General features: G+C 36.2%; 1 protein-coding gene across 1 annotated transcript in view; it reads left to right on the top strand.

Moving 5' to 3' along the window:
- The window catches only part of CCDC171 (coiled-coil domain containing 171), a 153,982-nt gene that overhangs the window by 95,496 nt on the left and 39,936 nt on the right, over positions 1 to 18,550 (top strand). The window contains exons 21-23 of the mRNA XM_058044445.1: positions 226 to 371; positions 2,980 to 3,034; positions 15,150 to 15,281. Coding sequence (XP_057900428.1) covers positions 226 to 371; positions 2,980 to 3,034; positions 15,150 to 15,281 — 333 coding nt within the window. The remainder of the gene's footprint in view (positions 1 to 225; positions 372 to 2,979; positions 3,035 to 15,149; positions 15,282 to 18,550) is intronic.

The raw sequence follows: 18,550 nt of genomic DNA, 5'->3' as shown, positions 1-18,550 counted from the left end.
AAATAATTTTATTTTATAAATATATTTGTACGCAGTCAATATACTAAAAACTGGAGGGTTCTAAGTTGGTAATATTTTGGTAGAGAATTCATAAAACCTTAGTATGCAATGGTCCAAATCTACTACACAGTGTAGTCTGTTTTCCACTTTGTTTAATAGCCTATGGCATAAACTGAAGTTAATTATTTGGGCTGACAAGTAACTCTGTTTTCTGTCTGCTTGCAGAGTCTCTCCGAGGCAACGATGGAGCTGAGAAGGAGAGATCGATTTCTGCGTCAGCAAAATAGACTTCTTACCCAGCTGGAGCAGGACAAGCGTCGACTGAGCGAGAGCATCCGCGATGCAGAGAGTGCCCTCTGCACGGCAGCCAAGTGAGCCCTGGGACCTTGGGGAGATCACTTAAAACAGACAAAAGATCAATTCTCACTTTCATGCACAGGGTTTTAGCCTTAGCTAATGTAATGCTAGAAAACAAAAGTACATCTGTCTCTCTTTGAAATTCAGTGATAGACTTCGAAAAAGAAAACTGTTCAAGATACTGCACATTATTTTTTCTGTAGTTATCCCATAATAGTGCTACAAATTATTGGTCCAAAATGCATAAGCATTTTGTCTGCCAATTGCCTTACTGATTTGACAACATCTCTTCAATAGATCCTTCACATTCTGTTTGTTTAAGGAACGATTGTTTGTTCTAAAGGGGCTGAAACCCATTTTGGACCGAGGCTTATCTGTGGAATAGTATAGATATTTCTTCTGATTTCAGAGAGCTTTGGATTTAGATGTAAGCCCCATGCCTTTTTATACTATAACTTGAAGAGTGGAAGGAAATGTTCAGGGACCATTTCTGAAAGTATTGGTAGTCAAAAGCTGTTCCGTTGACTTGAATAAGATTATTAATAACCTCTTAGAGTTATGTAGTCAGATAAAATTATAAATCCTTTCAGACTTTGTTATCTATTCCTGTTACAGTAGTATGCACTTGGAATATTATTGGTTCATGGCCAAGATTTAAAAAAAGTTCAATTTAAAATTAAAATTTCTCATTATATGTGGGGTAGATTTGACCTCTGAAGAAGAATAGCTTAGAAGCTTTAAGGGGCTTATGCACCAGCAAAATAATGTAATTAATATAGTTATCAGTGATATGTTTAACAAGCTAATTAAAATGACAAATATTATTTAGTGTAAGTGTATCAAAGCAGATTATGGCCCAAAGAAGGATTTGTTCTTAAAAGCCTTCTCCTTTTCACCCTGCCCCAATCTATTTTGTGCACTCCACTAAGGAGTGCCTATGCACTCCACTAAGGAGTCCCTATGGCCATTCTTATATTCAGAAAAGGTTTTTTTGATGTGAAAACTTCCCACCATCATTGTTCTACCATAAGAACTCTATGTTATATTCTAACATAAACTGTTCTACTTGTTCTTCATAAAAAGTGCAAGTGTCTTTTTCTTCCTTTGGAACATGTAAGCAAAGTAGCTAAACTGACTTTGGTCTTATCTGGAAACTCTTATTTTAATATCAATTCCATGACCTAAGTGATTGTAGGCAATGCATGGGTGTCTTTCAGTTTCTTTCCTAAATTTTTGTAGTGCTGTAAAAGACAGCAAGATATCTAGCTTGTTCTGAGAATGGCTGACTTGATTTTCTTTAAGTGGTGGATAGCAGTTCTTTTCACTTTCCTCCTGAGTAAGAAGCAATATTAATAAAAGTGTCTGAAACAGTAAAAAAACCAGTCAAAAATACAGTAGTCTTTTGGTAATTTCTCTCTGTTGTGGTTTAACCCCAGCCAGCAACCAAGTACCCTGTCAATCTAGTCCAAAGAAAGGTAGGATCCTGAAAATAGAAAAGTCTATGTGACTTTATTAGGAATGTAAAAGCCACTTTTACTCTTCTGGCCACTTTCCTGTATTTTCTGTTAAAACAGTATGAATCAAGAAATGAGAAAGCAGCCATCATTCCATGGGGAACAATGCCATGATTTTGACTGGAGAAAAAGAGGCTGAGGGAAGTACCTGAAAGGAGGTTGTAGTGACGTGGGGCGATAGGACAAGACGAAATGGCCTCAGGTTGTGCCAAGAGAGGTTTATGTTGGATATTCGGAAAAGATCCTCTCCTGAAAGGTTGTCAAGCATTGGAACAGGCTGCCCAAGGAAGTTGTAGAGTCTGGAGGTATTTAAAAGATGTGGCCCTTGGAGACATCGTTTAGTGGTGGGCCGGGCAGTGCTGAGGTAAGGGTTGGACTCAGTGACCTTAAGGGTGTTTTCCAACCTACATCATACTGATTCTATGGATTCTGGTATTGTAAAAGCTCAAACAAAATATACACATAGCTGGCAAAATGAGAGACAGTTGTGGAATATTAAAGTGTATTAGCTTTTCTGGCATGGATTCTATTTGACTTCCTATGGTCATGCTCTCTTTTCTCCTAAGTCATATGGTATTATGCAACTTCAGTTCTATTTCTGTCAATCATGAGTTGAGGCCAAGGTTTTTCATGACAGCATAGCTGATGAGAGCTGTCTTTCTTACTGAAGTCCTAATCTACAAAAGGGCATTAGAGAATTGTTTCATTCTCCAAACCTCCCTATTGTAAAGATAGGATATTTGGCTGGACTTTTAGAAATGTAAGAGAATGTATTCTCTTCCTGCTAGATAACTCCACTCAACATGCCTTTTACATCTAAAACTCTTCAAGAAAATGATATTTGTTAATGAATATGTCCATAACAGCAGCTAGTTTGAGGGTCCACAACAGAAACAAATTTCATATGGAAATATTACAAATAGTGGTACACGAACTATTGTTTAAGGTTTGCATTGGGGATATAAAAAGGAGAGACAAAAACATAATACTTTGAGTTATCAACAATTATTTGAAAAGATGTGATAGTTAAAAAATAGCAGAAAATTAATTTCTAAATCAGATAAGTTTCAGTTCTATGATCTACCTCTTGTTTTTTGTCTTGTAATAGAGATAGAGAATTGATCATTAGTCATATGAAAGCTGTAGAAGACACTCTTCATAAGGTAAGAATTTAAAATTATTCCTCTGATTTGTATTTCTAAATATATCAAAGCTTTACCACTGCTTTTGCTCAGGAAAGGAGAGGAGTAGAAGTTGTAAGGTGGCTTCCTTTTCTTAGAGTTTATTTCCACCTTCAACTTCTTTTATCCGAAAAAACTGTTCATTTTTAGTGAAGTAAAATACAATTTTATAGTACACAAACTTCTTATTTCTTACTACAAAACTTAACTACAAAAATCCACTTTTCTTCCCTTAATAGCTGAGACCACTATTTCTAGTTACCAAGTGAAGACAGTTGACTATCCAAATAGCTAACAATTTCTATGGAGCTAAGTCCAGAGGTCATTTGGTGATGTCACATGCATGTTGGCAATAAAACCAAATGGCTTTGTGCATGCTACTTTAGTCTTTGATACATGATAAAACATAAGGAAAGACAGTAAGATGTAACCTGTAGTCAGAAACTTTCATGATATTTTTATGGCATTTTTTAAATTGACTAGTAATCTTAAGTATTCTCTTTGACTTGCACAGTTTTGCTGTGGTATAGCATTATTTGAAAGTCCAACAAAGCTTGTATATTAATTATTTAGGCAAAAGGACTGTTTTAACTGTAGCTCTAGTTGTTGATTGTTTTAGAACTGTTTTTAGTCTAGAGCAAAACAAAGCAAAATAAGTGTTTTTATTACCTTGGAGTGTTAATTTCCCTTATCACATCTTGAATTCACAGCAACATGGGAATCTATTCTTCATTTTAGTTTCTGTGTTCACCAAAACTAATTTAATTTTCAGATACTTTTTTCAAGTCTTTCTTTCCTTTAATGTTCAAGAAAGTGACAGAACTGAAAACTGTGTGGTTTAGCTGCAGCAAACTGTGTTGGTAGAAACTATCTTGCTTTTTGCCCCCACCTTTTTCATACTGGCTTTCTTTAAGCATAAAAACTCATGTCATGCAGAAGGTGTTGTGTTTTGCAGTAAGAGATACATGTCCTTGGCATTCAGAATTCATTGTCCTGGATTGCAAGGTTACATTTTGGTTTTGAAAGCAATGCCATTATGTGCACAAGGATTGAAGTGTTTGGGGAAAGGCTATAGAGAAGGCCACATGCTTAGTACTGATTAACCTGATGCAGTGATTTGCTTGAGAAAGAAACAGCCATCCTTCTTCTGAAAAATTTAGTTACCATATTGTTTCTTAATTCTTGATGTACACAGTTGTTAAGCCCTTGTAGCACGTTAGTGAGTAGCAAACTAATTTATCCTTTCTGGTTTGTCAACCTAAAGAATAAGAAAACACAAGAATTAGAAATGTCAGGATGCTCCTTTCAGCAGGAACTAAAAAAATTGATTGTGAATAATTCAAAATTTGACATACTATTTCTCCTAGAAGAACAAAGGGAAATTATTGATTTTGTTTGGGAAATATCTGAAATGTAAACCCTACATCATAATGGTAACTAATTACCTAGCATTAGTGAACATGGCTGAGGTGTAAATGATAAAGTTTACACTGTTGTTCTTAAAGGGTTTCTCACCCAGTAAAAAATCAGAACATAAGAAATGGATTATGTACTAGTCAAAGAACCATAAGCCTTTCTTTCTCCACTAGAAATTCTGGGATTTACTTTTGTTTTAAGAAAGACATCAAAAGAAAATGGGTAAAGTTCAGAATCAACTGAAGTACTACTAGTAACTGCAGCTTTACTTACAGGAGTTTGAAATTGAAGGTTTTGATATTTCTGGGTTGATGTATTCATCAGCAAATATCCACAAAATTCCACTGTATCACTTCAGGATCTGTATTATTAATTCATAATGCTAAATTTTTACCTATAGATCTCAGAGGGATTTTTCAGACATCCTTAGTAATCTTAGTTAGACTCAGGATAAGACTGTGTATTCTGATCCATTAAAGTAGCCTCATTCCTCTCCATATTCTATCCCTTCAAGAGTTCCAGAAGTCAACAATATGGGTACTAGATCATCTGCCTTTGGGTATATAGGGGTGTAACATTCTGCAAACAAAAGCAGGAGAAATCAGAGCCAAGGGAAACAATCTCTGTGTGTGCTTCTAATATGCCCCTGGACCAGAGATAATTTACACCACTTTCTGCCCTGCACTATGAGTGGATGAAACATCTAGTATCATACATTTGACTTTGCCAAAAAGTGCCTGGGCATGCTTGTGCCCAGAATGATTCTTTCAAGACCATTGTGGAGCTGCCTTTTTAATCTTCGTGAATATTTATGAAGCATAACCATTGAAGAACTTGAGCACTGAATATGCTAAGAGAGAAAATATTTTTAGCAACTAGTTTCCTGTCCTTCATAAATTACAAGATGTTCTTTAGAAAGTTATATTTTGTCTTACCCTGGGTCTTGTCACATTAGCTATCTTTATCCTATGCCTGAAGCTGAATCATTTCCACAAAACTTCCTGATAATATAAGAGATCTTTCTTCATTTTATACCATCTAAATATTATGGACAAATACCTAAATGCAAAGTGAATGTTTTAACAAACTAAAAAAATCAAAACAGAATATTGCCAAGGACAAACAGAGACCTCAAGAGGATTATGGTTTGGTTCAGTTTTATTCTCAAATACTGAAGATGACCAGAGGGTAATAGCAAAATGATAACAGAAATAAATAAAATTTCACTGAAAGAGTGATGAAAGGAAATTCCATCTACTTGAAGTTCAAACATAGAAAGTTTTCTTAAAATGTCTTCTAATAAAAAGAAAAATAATTGAAGAACATGTCTTATTTTAAAACCCATGGGCAGTCCTTTTTTTATGTATGAAAAATAAGTTATTTCTCGAAACACTTTCCTCTCAAAACGTTGAGGTTATTTTTTGTTATAAAATAAATCCTTGTTATGCTTGCTGATAAACTGTGTTCCATTATTAATTTCCTCTTGATTTCTTAATATTCTGGTTGTATAAACAGGTAAGAGATATTAAATCTCTTCATTTCCATTACTAGATTCTTTAATGTGTAGTTAATCATCTATTAGTTATCGTAATAATGCCACTGTTGTGGGTGCAATCCTTGTATGGGCCAGTGATTTAAAAGTGGACTTCATGATCTTCGTGGGTCCCTTCCAGCTCAGAATATTCTGAGATCCTGTAATCCCATCAGAGGAAGAAATAATTTTACACTATCTCTGCTGAAATCTTCAACTTCCCCTTGTATTGCTTCTCAGTTTGAGTGCTTTTTGGGATTAGCTTCGGGCAGCAAGCCAGGTGCCCACCCAGATGGTCTCTCAGTCCTCCTCTAGAGGACAGGGGGACAAAACAGGATGAGAAAGCTCATGTGTTGAGATCTAGATAGAGACATTGCATAGTAGTTATCACAGGTAAAACAGCTGACCTGGGAAAACTATTTTAATTTATTTTTTGAAGTAGATTTGGAGAGGTAGAAACAATTTCAAAATTAGCATTACCCTGCCTTTTAATCTCAGCTTCACTTGTGACTGCTCTGTTCATGCTGTGAGGCACAGGGGTTTGCAGCCAGTCCACACCCACTCCTCTCTGCAGCTCCTACCTCCTCATGCTGTTTCCCTGCATCACTGTGGGCTCTCCATGTGGGCTGCCATCTTTCAAGAATATCTGTTTCGGTGTGGACTCTCCATGGATATTAATTCCTTCAGGAACTATCCTGAAGGATTTCCTCGACCTCCTCTAGAAGGGGATCTGTCATGGAATATGGTGTGGATATGCCCCAACACAGCCCTCTCTCTGTGCTATGAGGAAATACCTAATCCAGTGCCTTAAGTGTTTCTGCGTCACTTCTTTTCTGTCTTAGATATTCAGTATTTTTGTTCCCTCCTTCTCTCCCTGTGTGATGGGTTTTTCTCATTCTTAAATTCATTTTCACAGAGGGGTTGCCAGCATAGCTGTGGGGCTTAGCTGTGACCTGTGGTGGGTCGGGAACCAGAGGTGTCTAGAACCCACTTTGTCCTGCACACATCCGTCCTCACAGAGACTGCACCTGGTACACTGCTATAGCTGCCTCCTTTTCAGCCTGCCTGAATCTCTATTCTCTACATATAGCCTGTGCTATACACCACCATGAGAAGTCATTCTAGTGAGCCAGTCTTCAAAGTGACAGAAAATTTTTTGGTTTTCCTTGTACTCTTAACTATCAAAATCTTGACAAGTTTAGTCTATCATAGTCTGTCCTGGCTGCTTAGGATTTGGCTGTTTTAGCAGGTTAATCAAATACAACCTGCTCACTGTTTTTCCCAATACCAGAGTTAGCAACCTACGCATTCTGACACTTTGGGACACACCAGCACACCAGTGCTTTGATCACTTTGGGATCAAAGCACCTATCCAGTGTGCTCCTTTCCTTCTGGCACTTGGAGAGAAGAATTATTCTTTGTCCACTTCTGTAGTGCACTTCATTTCTGCTGATTGAAAGGTTCATATGCTAGCTAGCAGAACAACTTCCATGCAGACGTGTCAGCAGTCATGCCTTGAAATCCATCCACTGTTGTGTTTCATTGCCTCGCTGCGGCCCCTGTTGTCTCCTCTGAAATGCCCCTAAACTGCTTATGAGATCTGGGTCCCATGACTCTGTCATTGAAAAAAATATGAACACTGTATCATCCATCCCATAATATATTTTTTTAAAATACAAAGACAGAACTATATTTCTTTATCTATTTTAATGGTTTGGGTTTTTATAATACAGCACATATAATAGTTATATAATACAGTTGGAGATGGGGTGAGGCCATTGCATACTTGAGAATTAGTAAGGTTGTAGCAGTTGGTTGTTATTTCTGATGTGGTCCATAGTAATCAAATGCATTTCCTTATGATGACAGTTTTATGGCCTGCAAGGAATTAATTTGCAATAGGTTTAAGTCCATATACAAGTGACTACATCGGAAAAAACACTCAAGTGTAAGTGGCAATAATTGTTAGTTGCAGCAATGAGACCACAAATTGATCAGGTCCTGGAAGAAGAGAACACTTATGAGACTTAAGTTAGCTGTCCCTGTCAGACTGCAGTAGATATGACCTGACACATTCAGGTATACTGATCAGCCACATTTCTCTCAGTAAACTGGGATTTATAGTCCATCATATTATTTAGTTATCTCAATAGTGATTTAAAAGCCCTCATTTTAGAGATCTCAACTTAGTTCTTTTTTGCCTAACCTAACAACACTCCCAAGATGGTTTATCTGTGTGTTAGACACATGAATATTAACTGTGAAACCTGCTTTATATGTGTACTCAAAGTCTGTCCATCACTGTGGACCTGGGTTGTTCTCAACTGGCCCTATCACAAGCCTATTGAAACAGTGAGTATTTGTACAGGCAAAAAAATCACCAAGAAAACCCAATTAGGTTGTTAAAATTCTAAATAATTTCTGTAAGAAGTTTGCAGTAGAAAACCAGCTATTATTTCTCTGTAATAAGAAAAAAGTGCAATGAAAATATTACTTTTTCTCCTCCTGCATCTCAAATGAGCGCTTCTTAATTTCAGTGTTTGATGAATGACTTTTGTTTCCCCTCCTAGCAATCTGACTTTCTTGATCCGTGTTCCTAAAGATCAGTTGTGCAGGACATACAGGTGTTAGCACAGCTGGCTTGCTGATGACAACCCTGTCCATATAGCTGTCTAGTGTGTCATCACTCATATTGTTCAGTGTCATTCTGACCTAGCCAAGCTAAAAATGGTACTCCAGCTCAAGAGGGATTTAAAAACCTTCACAAAGTAAAGATAAGACATTACCGAATGTCATATCCATGTACTTAACTGTTTTCAGTTTGGATGTATCTAAGTAACTAATTTCAAGATATATTTGTTTCTATATTTTGGTTTTCTTTGTTGGTTTTAAGGTGATTTTTTGATTTTATTTTAGGTAGATTGTTTGTTTGGGTTTTTTTTTTGTTGGTGGAGGTGGGGTTTTTTGGTTTTTTGTTTGTTTGTTTGTTTTGGGTTTTTTAAAAGGCTGAATACTTATATATAATTTGCCTTCAGTAAAGAGAAATCCTTGTTTTGAGAATTGTGGAATTATTGACTACATTAATGGTTATTTTCTCCCGACATAGGTTCATTTTCAGCCCAAGGTCACTGAAACCTTTTCATAGGGCATGTATTGTAGTGCACATCTTGCAACTATAGAGAGGCTTAGGTGCCGTGGTCAACATTTGCAAAAAACCAACTGTGGATCAAATTAATATCTTATTCAACTGACCATGCAGTGTGTGTATGTAGTAATATCAGAAAGCTTGAATTAATCTGATAGGTAAGTATGGGATGGTAGTCTGCTCTGCAAATTAATTTCCATAATCTTGACTAGTCCTGAAGGGAAAAAAAAAAGAAAAAAAAAAAGTCAAGCACACCCAAAACATCAATTTTATGAGATATATCTCCTTTACACAAACACTGTTATTCAGTAATTAATGCTCTCTTAGAAAGCACCTGTGAAATGGCTTGTTTTGTAATTAGATACAAATTTGTATGGCAGTAATCAGAAAGCACAGTCACTGAATCAGTATGCTAATACAGAGATTTTCAGTAGTTATTCTATTGAGGTAAATATTTGGTATAACTAATTGCGATAATGTATGGCCACCTACACTAAGGTATATCAAAATGCTATTTAAACCTCCACTATCAACAGAAGTCAGACCCCTGGACTTGAGGACATATTTCTTTTGATGAATGAATGTGCAATGATCTGATGGCTTTTAATGATGACTCAAACCTAACTGTGATGGCTATGTAACAAGTATCCATTAAACTGTTTCCCTTTCTGTCCTATAAGACACTCTTGTCTGAGCAAAATATATTGTGATTTGGTGTAGTTTAGTTTTTATCCCTCTCGGGGAAAAAAGAAATAAAGGTTTGATGCGGTGTTTTTGCAGTTCAATTGACAAATTTGGTTCCAAATACCATCCCGCACCTCATTGTCTCTCTAATTGTGTCTATAATTTCCCAGTTTTTAGGTGCTTGATTTAAAGTGCCTTCAGTTTAAGATACGCAGTCTTGTCACAGACTTGTCACAGGCAATCTTTTGACTTCTGGAGTGATCCTTGGTTGGTGAAACATCCTGATGGAAAATATTGTATCTGAAATTATATAGGCCCTCATTTGATAAGATGAATATACACTTTTTGTATTAATTTCCTTACTTTCAGAGCAGGCTCAGACTGGTATTAACAACCAATATTAACAGATTTACTCTATGATCTGACAGGGTGCTGTGGGAGGTACTTCTTTGGATATTACTTGTGCCAAATCCTGCAGCAAATAATTTGGTGTCTGTATTCCATTAAATGGATCACACTTAGATTGATCACTTTTTTAGATTTTCTAGAGAGCCCCAAATATTAGAATGTATCCTGAGGAAAATAATCTGTATCAGCAACTTACTTGAAGAACTACTGTTATCAAGACTATTCAGTATTATTGTTGGGGGAACTTCTTCCTGTATATTAATTTGTATTTTTAATATGGAGTAAGAAAACTTTAGCAACTCATATTAAATGTGAAAAAAAGAGAAGTGTTCATGAAGGTTTAATTCTATCCAACAATGTATAAAATATTATTCTTCTTAGTTCTATAATCATTTGTATAACACTATAACAAATACTAGCCTATTCAAAGCAGTTACTATGTAACTTATTTCTGTTAAAATGCTTCCCTTGGCAAAGGACTGTGGGTACGTGTGCATGTTTTAAACTTGTGTAATATGGCCCCCACTCAACATGCTGCCCTGGAGGTACGGACACTATGCAGCTAAATCAGACACAGACTTGCAAGACTGTGGTTAAGACTAAGATTTACATTCAAACTGCTTTGTTCTACTTAAAAAGTTCCAAACTCATTTTTATCTGTTGTACGTCACATGCAGAACACATAGCAGTGTGGTAGAAACCATTTTGCTTGTACTCTTAGAATGATTTCTGTATTTGCAGTTGTATCAGCAATATGGTGATCTTAGACAAACAGATTAAATCACTATTTTCCATTTGCTTATCACCAAATCACAGTAGATCTTCTTCTGCTCTTTAAATTGCAGATAATATGCTATTTAAAAAGTAGTAGAAAAGAAAAATAAGTGTAAAAATAAGTATTTATAATGTAGAGTTAGTGAACTTTGAAATTATAAAATATTCTCATATATAGCTTACATTGTGAAGTTTATATCCATAAATTATTTTATTTTATTTTCACCATAAGAAAGCATTGAATTAGGAACAAAATAAAAACTAAAATCTTGGGTTTGTTGTACCAGTCAGATAGCAACTGGGAAAAACCATTAGGAAGGCTGAGCACATTCTAATACCATTTACAACTTCCCAGCATTTAGTATCATGTCTCTATTGGCATAACTGGATATACCACATCAAAATGTGCACAGAAAAACCAATGTAAGCACCAGAGTGGACTGCAGACAAAACTACTATTATCTAGAGCAGCAGAAAATTTTAAAGTTCATTTTTGGACATGTAGAATTAGTCCATCAAATTCTACACCTTGGCTCAGTCAATAACGTAACTTCAGTTTATTATTCAGTTTCAGCTTTGATCTGAATTAATGAGTACTTTATTGATTTTAAATTGAGTGGCTATAGTGTTGTCTTCTTTGTTGCTCTCCTAATTAATTAAAAAGTTAAACACTGTCATAAGTCACTCTTCTTCTTTATTTTAAAATGCTATGAGTATTGTAGTAGAGGGTGGATTTGTGATTTTGCCTGTTTTCATATAGTATTTATATATGTCTAAACTGAAAAATGTAATGATCATATCTGGAAGCATGCGGTCACGATACTTAACTATCCTCTGTATAAAATCACTCTTGAAACTTTTCCCAATCTCAGATAAAATTATGTTTACGAAAATCAGAAATTAACAATGGATAATCACTAACAATGGATAAATATAAATTTATATAATTTTAGAATATAGGGAAGTGAAACTGGTTTTAGACATTTTTCATCATTGCAATAAGCCTGATTAGCTGATTAGATGTTTTAGATTTTAACATAAAGCTCTCTAGCCTCAGGAGACCTTTCGGACAAAATGGTCTTGCTTTAGAGTTCATATGTAAGAAAAAAAAATGTCATTAAATACAAAAAAGCTCTAAAAATTGCATTTTAAATTAGCTGCATAGGATTGTTCTTTTGCCTGTTGAGCTTCCAAAAATACCCTCTTTTAAAAAAGAAATTAAATTACCCATTTTATCTTTGCCTCATGGTTCTGTAATGTAAGTTTATATGTGAGTACTGTTTTTACTGCATTAGAAAATGAGGAAATAAATACAATTTCCCAATTCCTGTTTCTTTCTGGATCTCAAAAAGCCAATAGACAGAAGTATTAAATTAGGTTTTTACTAAGATTTCATACAGATCTGGTCTCTCCAACATGAGTCCATGCAGGCATGACCATTATTGCTTTCCAGTCCTTGAATAGGTAGGCAGCTTGGAGTGTTTTCACTTCTAGTGAAACAGTATAGTATATTTGTACAGCATACACCCAGTCTTTTGTTCTTACAATTTTCCTGACCCTCATGAGGATTTTGCAAAAGGAAAAGTTTGTATTCATTTTCAGTTTCTCGGTATGCATACTGATAATGAGATGTACTCTCTGCAATCTAAGTACTTACAAACACAAAAAAGTATTTGGTTTGTTTTTTAATTGTGAATCCTCATATCAAAATTTTTTAATATTTTCTTCTCTTTAAGAAGCATACTTTTCTGATGCAGTGGTATTAATGGCATTTGTACACCACAATGCAGCCATTTTAAAAATGAGGTTTATATTTTATTGTTCAGTGAGTGTCAGACCCCAATACTGAAATAGAGAGTTTGAAACTAATAGGGTTAAAAGGACTTCTACTGTCTGTATTGTGTATATATTATACCTACATTGCTTATACATTGTTTTTTTCCCCCTAGTATTAGCAATCTGCTTTTGTACTTTGACATAGGGATTTCCCTTGTGAATTTTGTCACAGAAAAAAGAGAATCATCAATATCGCAGTTAAACTTGACTTTCAAAGCTAATAGTATCTCATTTGGGGGCTGAAATTTAATAAATTTTCTTTGATTCTGTTTGAGTTTTTAAACATCAAACAATGAATTGGCCAGGGTGCAGTAAAATATTTAGATCTATTGACTACGGTTCAGAAGGGTAGAAGGCAAAACACTGGTGGTTTGATGTTGATAAATTCTTAGTACCTTAATCCACATTAATGTTTTCTTTTATCTGTGTGCATACTGGCAGCAAAGACACTGAAAAGTTGCTGTGTATATAAGCTATAAAAATGTAAATCAGGTGTGTGTGTGTGTGGTGTGTGCGTGTGCGTGTGTGTGTATTTAAAGCAATGTATTTTGTTATCTTCAGCAAGGTTAACATCTGACCAGAATTACACATGCTGACAGAACACTCTAGAGAGTGTGTTTGTTCCACAGGACTGTGTATCCTGAACCTAGTGCACTATGTGTGCAAAAAATGTGTAGAGGACCTTTCCTGTTATAAAAATTGCATCATAGTGCATATGTTTGGCAGCCACAGGTATTGACAGGAATTCTTTAGGTCAACTTGGGAAATGTAGGGCTCCCTATTCCCACAGAACAGAGGAACGAATAAAATAAAATCTCTTCTTCTTTGTATCAGTAGATTTGCACATGCTTCTTTCAATCAGAGCAGATTTCAAAGGCTCTGCTATTATTTGAAATCTGTTCACTCATAATCAAGATTTTACAAGAATCTAATTTTGTAAGTGGTTACAGAAAAGTAATCTGGGATTTAAATGAATAGATTTATGTTTTAATTCATGTTCAGTGCATTCTTGTGGGCAAGGCAGCCTCTAAAAACCCCTGACATTTATTAAAATAGTACTTAGTAAATGGTATCTCTGTTGATTTATATGTATTTAGAATATATCCAGTATATGTTTTAGAATATATTTAGTGTATGTTTTAGTATTAGACTGTGTATTAGGTCATTAGAACAGTAAATTTTTTTTGCAGTACTCACTATTGCTACTCAACAGATGCAGTGTATGCCAAAGGAATGGATTTAATCTATTCGTTTGTACTAACATATATTTGTATGTGTGCCTATCCGTCTGTATTAGACTATAATCTGACTACTGGGATCTCCAGGAGGCGGACATTGTAAATTTTGTACTAAATAGAATGAAAACTGGGTGTGTGGCATCATACGGCGTGTGAGCGTAAGTGGTGTGGCTGCGGAAGGCGCGCGTTCAATGCGCGCGGCGGCGGGTCGGCGCTGGCAGCCGGACGCACGGACGTGTCGCGGCGGGCCGGGCCGCGCGGCGCTGCCTGCCCGGAGCGCTCCGGCGTTCCCGCCGCGCCGGGCCCGAGGACAAAAGCGCGGGCGGCGCTGCCGCGCGCGGCCGGCAGGTGGCACTGCGACACCAACGGCGCGCGCGGCCAGGGGCGGCCCGCGCTTTGTGCCGAGCCGGGGAACCGCGCTAAAGGCATGGAGCCCGCGCAGGGCCCGAGTGCTTCCCGCACCCGGCCCGCAAAAAGCAGCGGCTCTTTCTTCCTCCCGCTCCCCACCCCCTGCCCCCCTTATTAATTGGAAAGCTGCAGGTTAGTTCGTTTTGCTTTATTTGTGGATTGTTCATTTAATTTTGACTTTTGACTGAGTTGTTTCCAAATGAACCTTATTCTGGAGGATTGATACCAGAGTAGACAGAACTCACATGCCAGCTTCTCATTGATGTGATCACATGAACTTTTTAATTCCACAGCTCATATTTGCTTAAGTTAGAAGTACAATTACAGTACAACAGTACAATTACTGTTTCTTTTCTTACGAGGTTTTTGCAGGCGACAGATCTGTGAAATATATACGCCAGCTGGGCTACAGAGCCCTTGGTGTCTTTTCTTCTCATTTCAGACCAGGGGAAGATGCTTTTTCTTCTTAACATTCTCTCCCAGCACTCTGAATTAGAGATTTATTTGCAACGAAAAATCAATTAGTCCTAAATTTATTCATGGATTTCAGGTCCAGCGATCAATGCAAGTCCACTCAGTGGGCTCAAGGGGACCCAGTTCATCCCAGTTAATGTGTCTGAAGGGGAATTACCATTGATGCTGTTTTTTTCCCTTTAGGTCAGAGATCAGGCCTTGCTGCTGTGTACTGCAGCAGCCACGAATGACTTCACCCTGGAGCTACCCAAACTGCACCTGGAGACCTTTTCAGAGGAAGGGCTGAAGGGCAGGCCAGAGGCTGCAGCATTTCAGGTTAGAGTCTAAAATAATCCTGTTTCTTGTTTTCATTTTTGCAACTGAGAACAAGAAGCTAGACTGCTCTGAATGTGTGGAGAAGAAAATGCTTCAAAACTAATGTAGTCAACAGTTGAAAGAGAAGTAATTTTCATATATACTGTTAGATATGGTATTTCAGAGATGATGTGAACTTTTTATTTGGCTGATATAATGTTAAATAACTGACAGGGATATGACCATGGAAAACCACAAATTCTGTATTTGAAAATTAATATCACTCTATCCCACCCCCATTTCTCTGCTTAAATTAAGCAAGACAAGTAGAAATTAAAAACCAGGGAGGGGAGGCAAGGTTTTATGCTGCTACTTGGTCATTATCAGATTTTTTCTATTTCAGTGTTAGAATTAACGGTGATCTTTAGCACTCATCATTTAGAAGAAACTTCTATTTGGAATACTTTAGTACAGGAGATGTTTTGTTTATGTAGGTTTAAATATTTATGTGTTTCAAAATACTAATTTTATTAGGAGGAAACTGGGGAAAAGAAGAGAAATTAACTAAAAATGTACACATCTTCAGATGTAAAAATGGATTCTGGGCAATGCCTCCTTATTGTTTCTAAGTTTGTTATGTCTTCTCTACAAACTATGCCTTAGTCTTTATAGCTGTGCAGAATACGTTATTGTTAAAAGCAGAATATTTCGTTTTCCCAGTGAGAGAACAAAAGGCAGAGTGAGTACATATTTCTTTTGTTGTGTTCTTCTATCTAAATCAGAGAGAGTAAAGGTAGTCAAGTAAAGTGCACAGATATTAGGAAATGAAAATGTTGCATAATGTGTATACTTTTCTGTACTAACCTTTTTAAATTTTTTGTAGATTTTCAGTTCTAGATGCAGTATATAATTTCAGGAACAACATCACAAAACCAAACATTCAAGAAGGGCTAAACTGGAAATTTTTCACTGTTGCCTTTTTGCATGCATTTCTTTCAATACGAAAAATATTTAAGTTATGTGTGTATTATCATGTTTCCATAATAAAGTAATAATATGCAACTGCATGAGATTCCTGTGCACCTTAGGAAGCATAGCTGTACGTCTCTGGTGGAGGGTAGGTAGCAAATGCTTCCCCATACAGTGATGATCACTTTTAAAGCTGCACAAAAAGCTCCACAGGTGCATCTTTAAGAAGCTGTCACAGAAATCACCAGCTTTTAAATACCACTCTTCTAATCTAGGTGTCTGTTTGGTGATACCTGCTTCTTTTTTTTTGTCTCATCCCAACTTCCATACTTTTTTGACCTTCCAGTGATTGCAGAAGCATTTCCAAGATAGTCAATTCTGTCATTATTTCTAAGAATAGAGACAGAAGTATAAAAACTGCATTTCTCATTTGAACAGAGTACTTGTGCTATAGCTAACCCATAGTAATGCATGTGCTGCACGAGTAGTGCAGTGATGTAAACCTACTTTTTGTTTACCTGACAGCTTCAGTTACACTTGGTTACTTTGTGCATACACAAACGGCTCCAATTGTTCAGTTTGTATTACTGTGAGGTTCCTTTCCTCCTTCCCTTTCTCCTTTTCCCTTTTGCTTCTCTTCCTCTTCTCTCCCTATCTCTAGTTACATAGTGCCTTTTTGATAACTTTCTAAGCACACTGTAAAGATTTTCTTATGAAATTTTCCTTTTGTAGCTGGGCGTTGGTTAATTGATGTTAATTCCATGCAAAACTACATTAAGAGCAATCCTGTAATTTTGAATGAAGTAAACTGTGAGAAATTACTTTATGGACACTTCTCTTTAGAACCAGTGGAATTGTTTGCCTGCATGTTCTCTAGAACTGCCATAGTTAGTCTGTGGTAAGTAGGACTCAGTTAAAGGCCTTATTATCTACAAGTGTTAGACATCAGGAGTTTTTTCCCAAGTTTAAGTTTATTGGTATTTGATAGTATATTTTTTTAATTGCATGAAAAATTAAGATCTTAAATTTGACAGTGTGATAGGAGTGAAGCACTGGCTATTGGAACTGTTGCGTACTGACAGAACATGACATTGTCCTATTTTTATTATTCATGCATCCAGTTTGTAGTAGGCGATTGAGATCAATAATTAATTATATATCCATTGGTCTGAATGTATCGCTTCTTCATTGTATGGAAGTGGCATGTATCTTTTAAAAAATTGTACCCTCTAGTTTCAGCCTTAAGGTAATGAAATAAAATATTTGGAGACACCATTCTGTATATCTTCTCCAAAGCCTGCACTTCATGGAATGGCTCTTAAATTGCAAAGTTATGTAGTAGGTTGAAATGTTAAGTTATTCAACAAGCATATCCTTGCACTAAGCATCTTCTAAAGCCCCATGCAAGTAGTGAAAGTATGACTTAATTTGTAGGCATTTGTTAAATTCTTGAGGACTGCAGAAGAATTACTATAGTAGTTTGAAAATGTCACTTCAGTTGGATAAAAAATGAAAAAGGTGTAATATCTCTAAGATTAAAATATGATTGCTGTAGCTTTGAAAAAGTCTCACCTGATATTTAATTGCTGGGAAGAAATTTATGTCACAAAATTGTGCTATTTTGTTATTTAAGTTTGAAAGTCGAAAATTATCTATTGTTTTCAAGCACCTGTAACACAGTGAATGCAGCATTTAAAGTGTGCTGTTCTGGCCATGCCCTGATATTCCTACTGGAGAGAAAAAGTGGAGCCATATGTGACGCCTCCTATGAATACAGGATATAGGGTTCAGCAGGCAACTAAAATGGTATTGCTAATTCTGGTAGTCATGCTTGGCAGATGACTATTTAAATTAACCAGTAGAGGTTATCAGCTCTTTAGGAAATACACAATTCAATTGGGTTACATCTTTAAAATGGGAATAAAGTTAATTAATAATCTTAACTCTCTTCTTTTTTGGCTCACAGAAGAAGTGGGCATTCAGAAAAATAATTCTGAATTGTCTCAACTACTTTTACATCGAAAATGTAATTGATACTAATGCCAAGCATTATTACCTAAAGACAATTCATAAATCCCCCAAATAAATCCAATGGGATTTAAATGTCTATGTATAAGTAATTAAGTTTACGTTTCTTCTGTTTGGAGAGGTAGACACACAAGGGTAGAAACTGGTACGAAAGAAACTTCTTGAAGCAAATTTAGGTACTTCAGACACATATGTTAATGTTGCATTTTAAAGGAATTATAGTTGATTTCTGCTAAAATGACTTCTAAATATTTATCAGCATGATCCAACCTATCTGAAGACATGACTTCAGA

The sequence above is a fragment of the Melospiza georgiana genome, chromosome Z (assembly GCF_028018845.1).
Source record: "Melospiza georgiana isolate bMelGeo1 chromosome Z, bMelGeo1.pri, whole genome shotgun sequence".
In the NCBI taxonomy this organism is placed as follows: domain Eukaryota; kingdom Metazoa; phylum Chordata; class Aves; order Passeriformes; family Passerellidae; genus Melospiza; species Melospiza georgiana.
The sequence above is the reverse complement of the archived record's forward strand: the minus strand, read 5'-3'. Positions and strand labels throughout refer to the sequence as shown.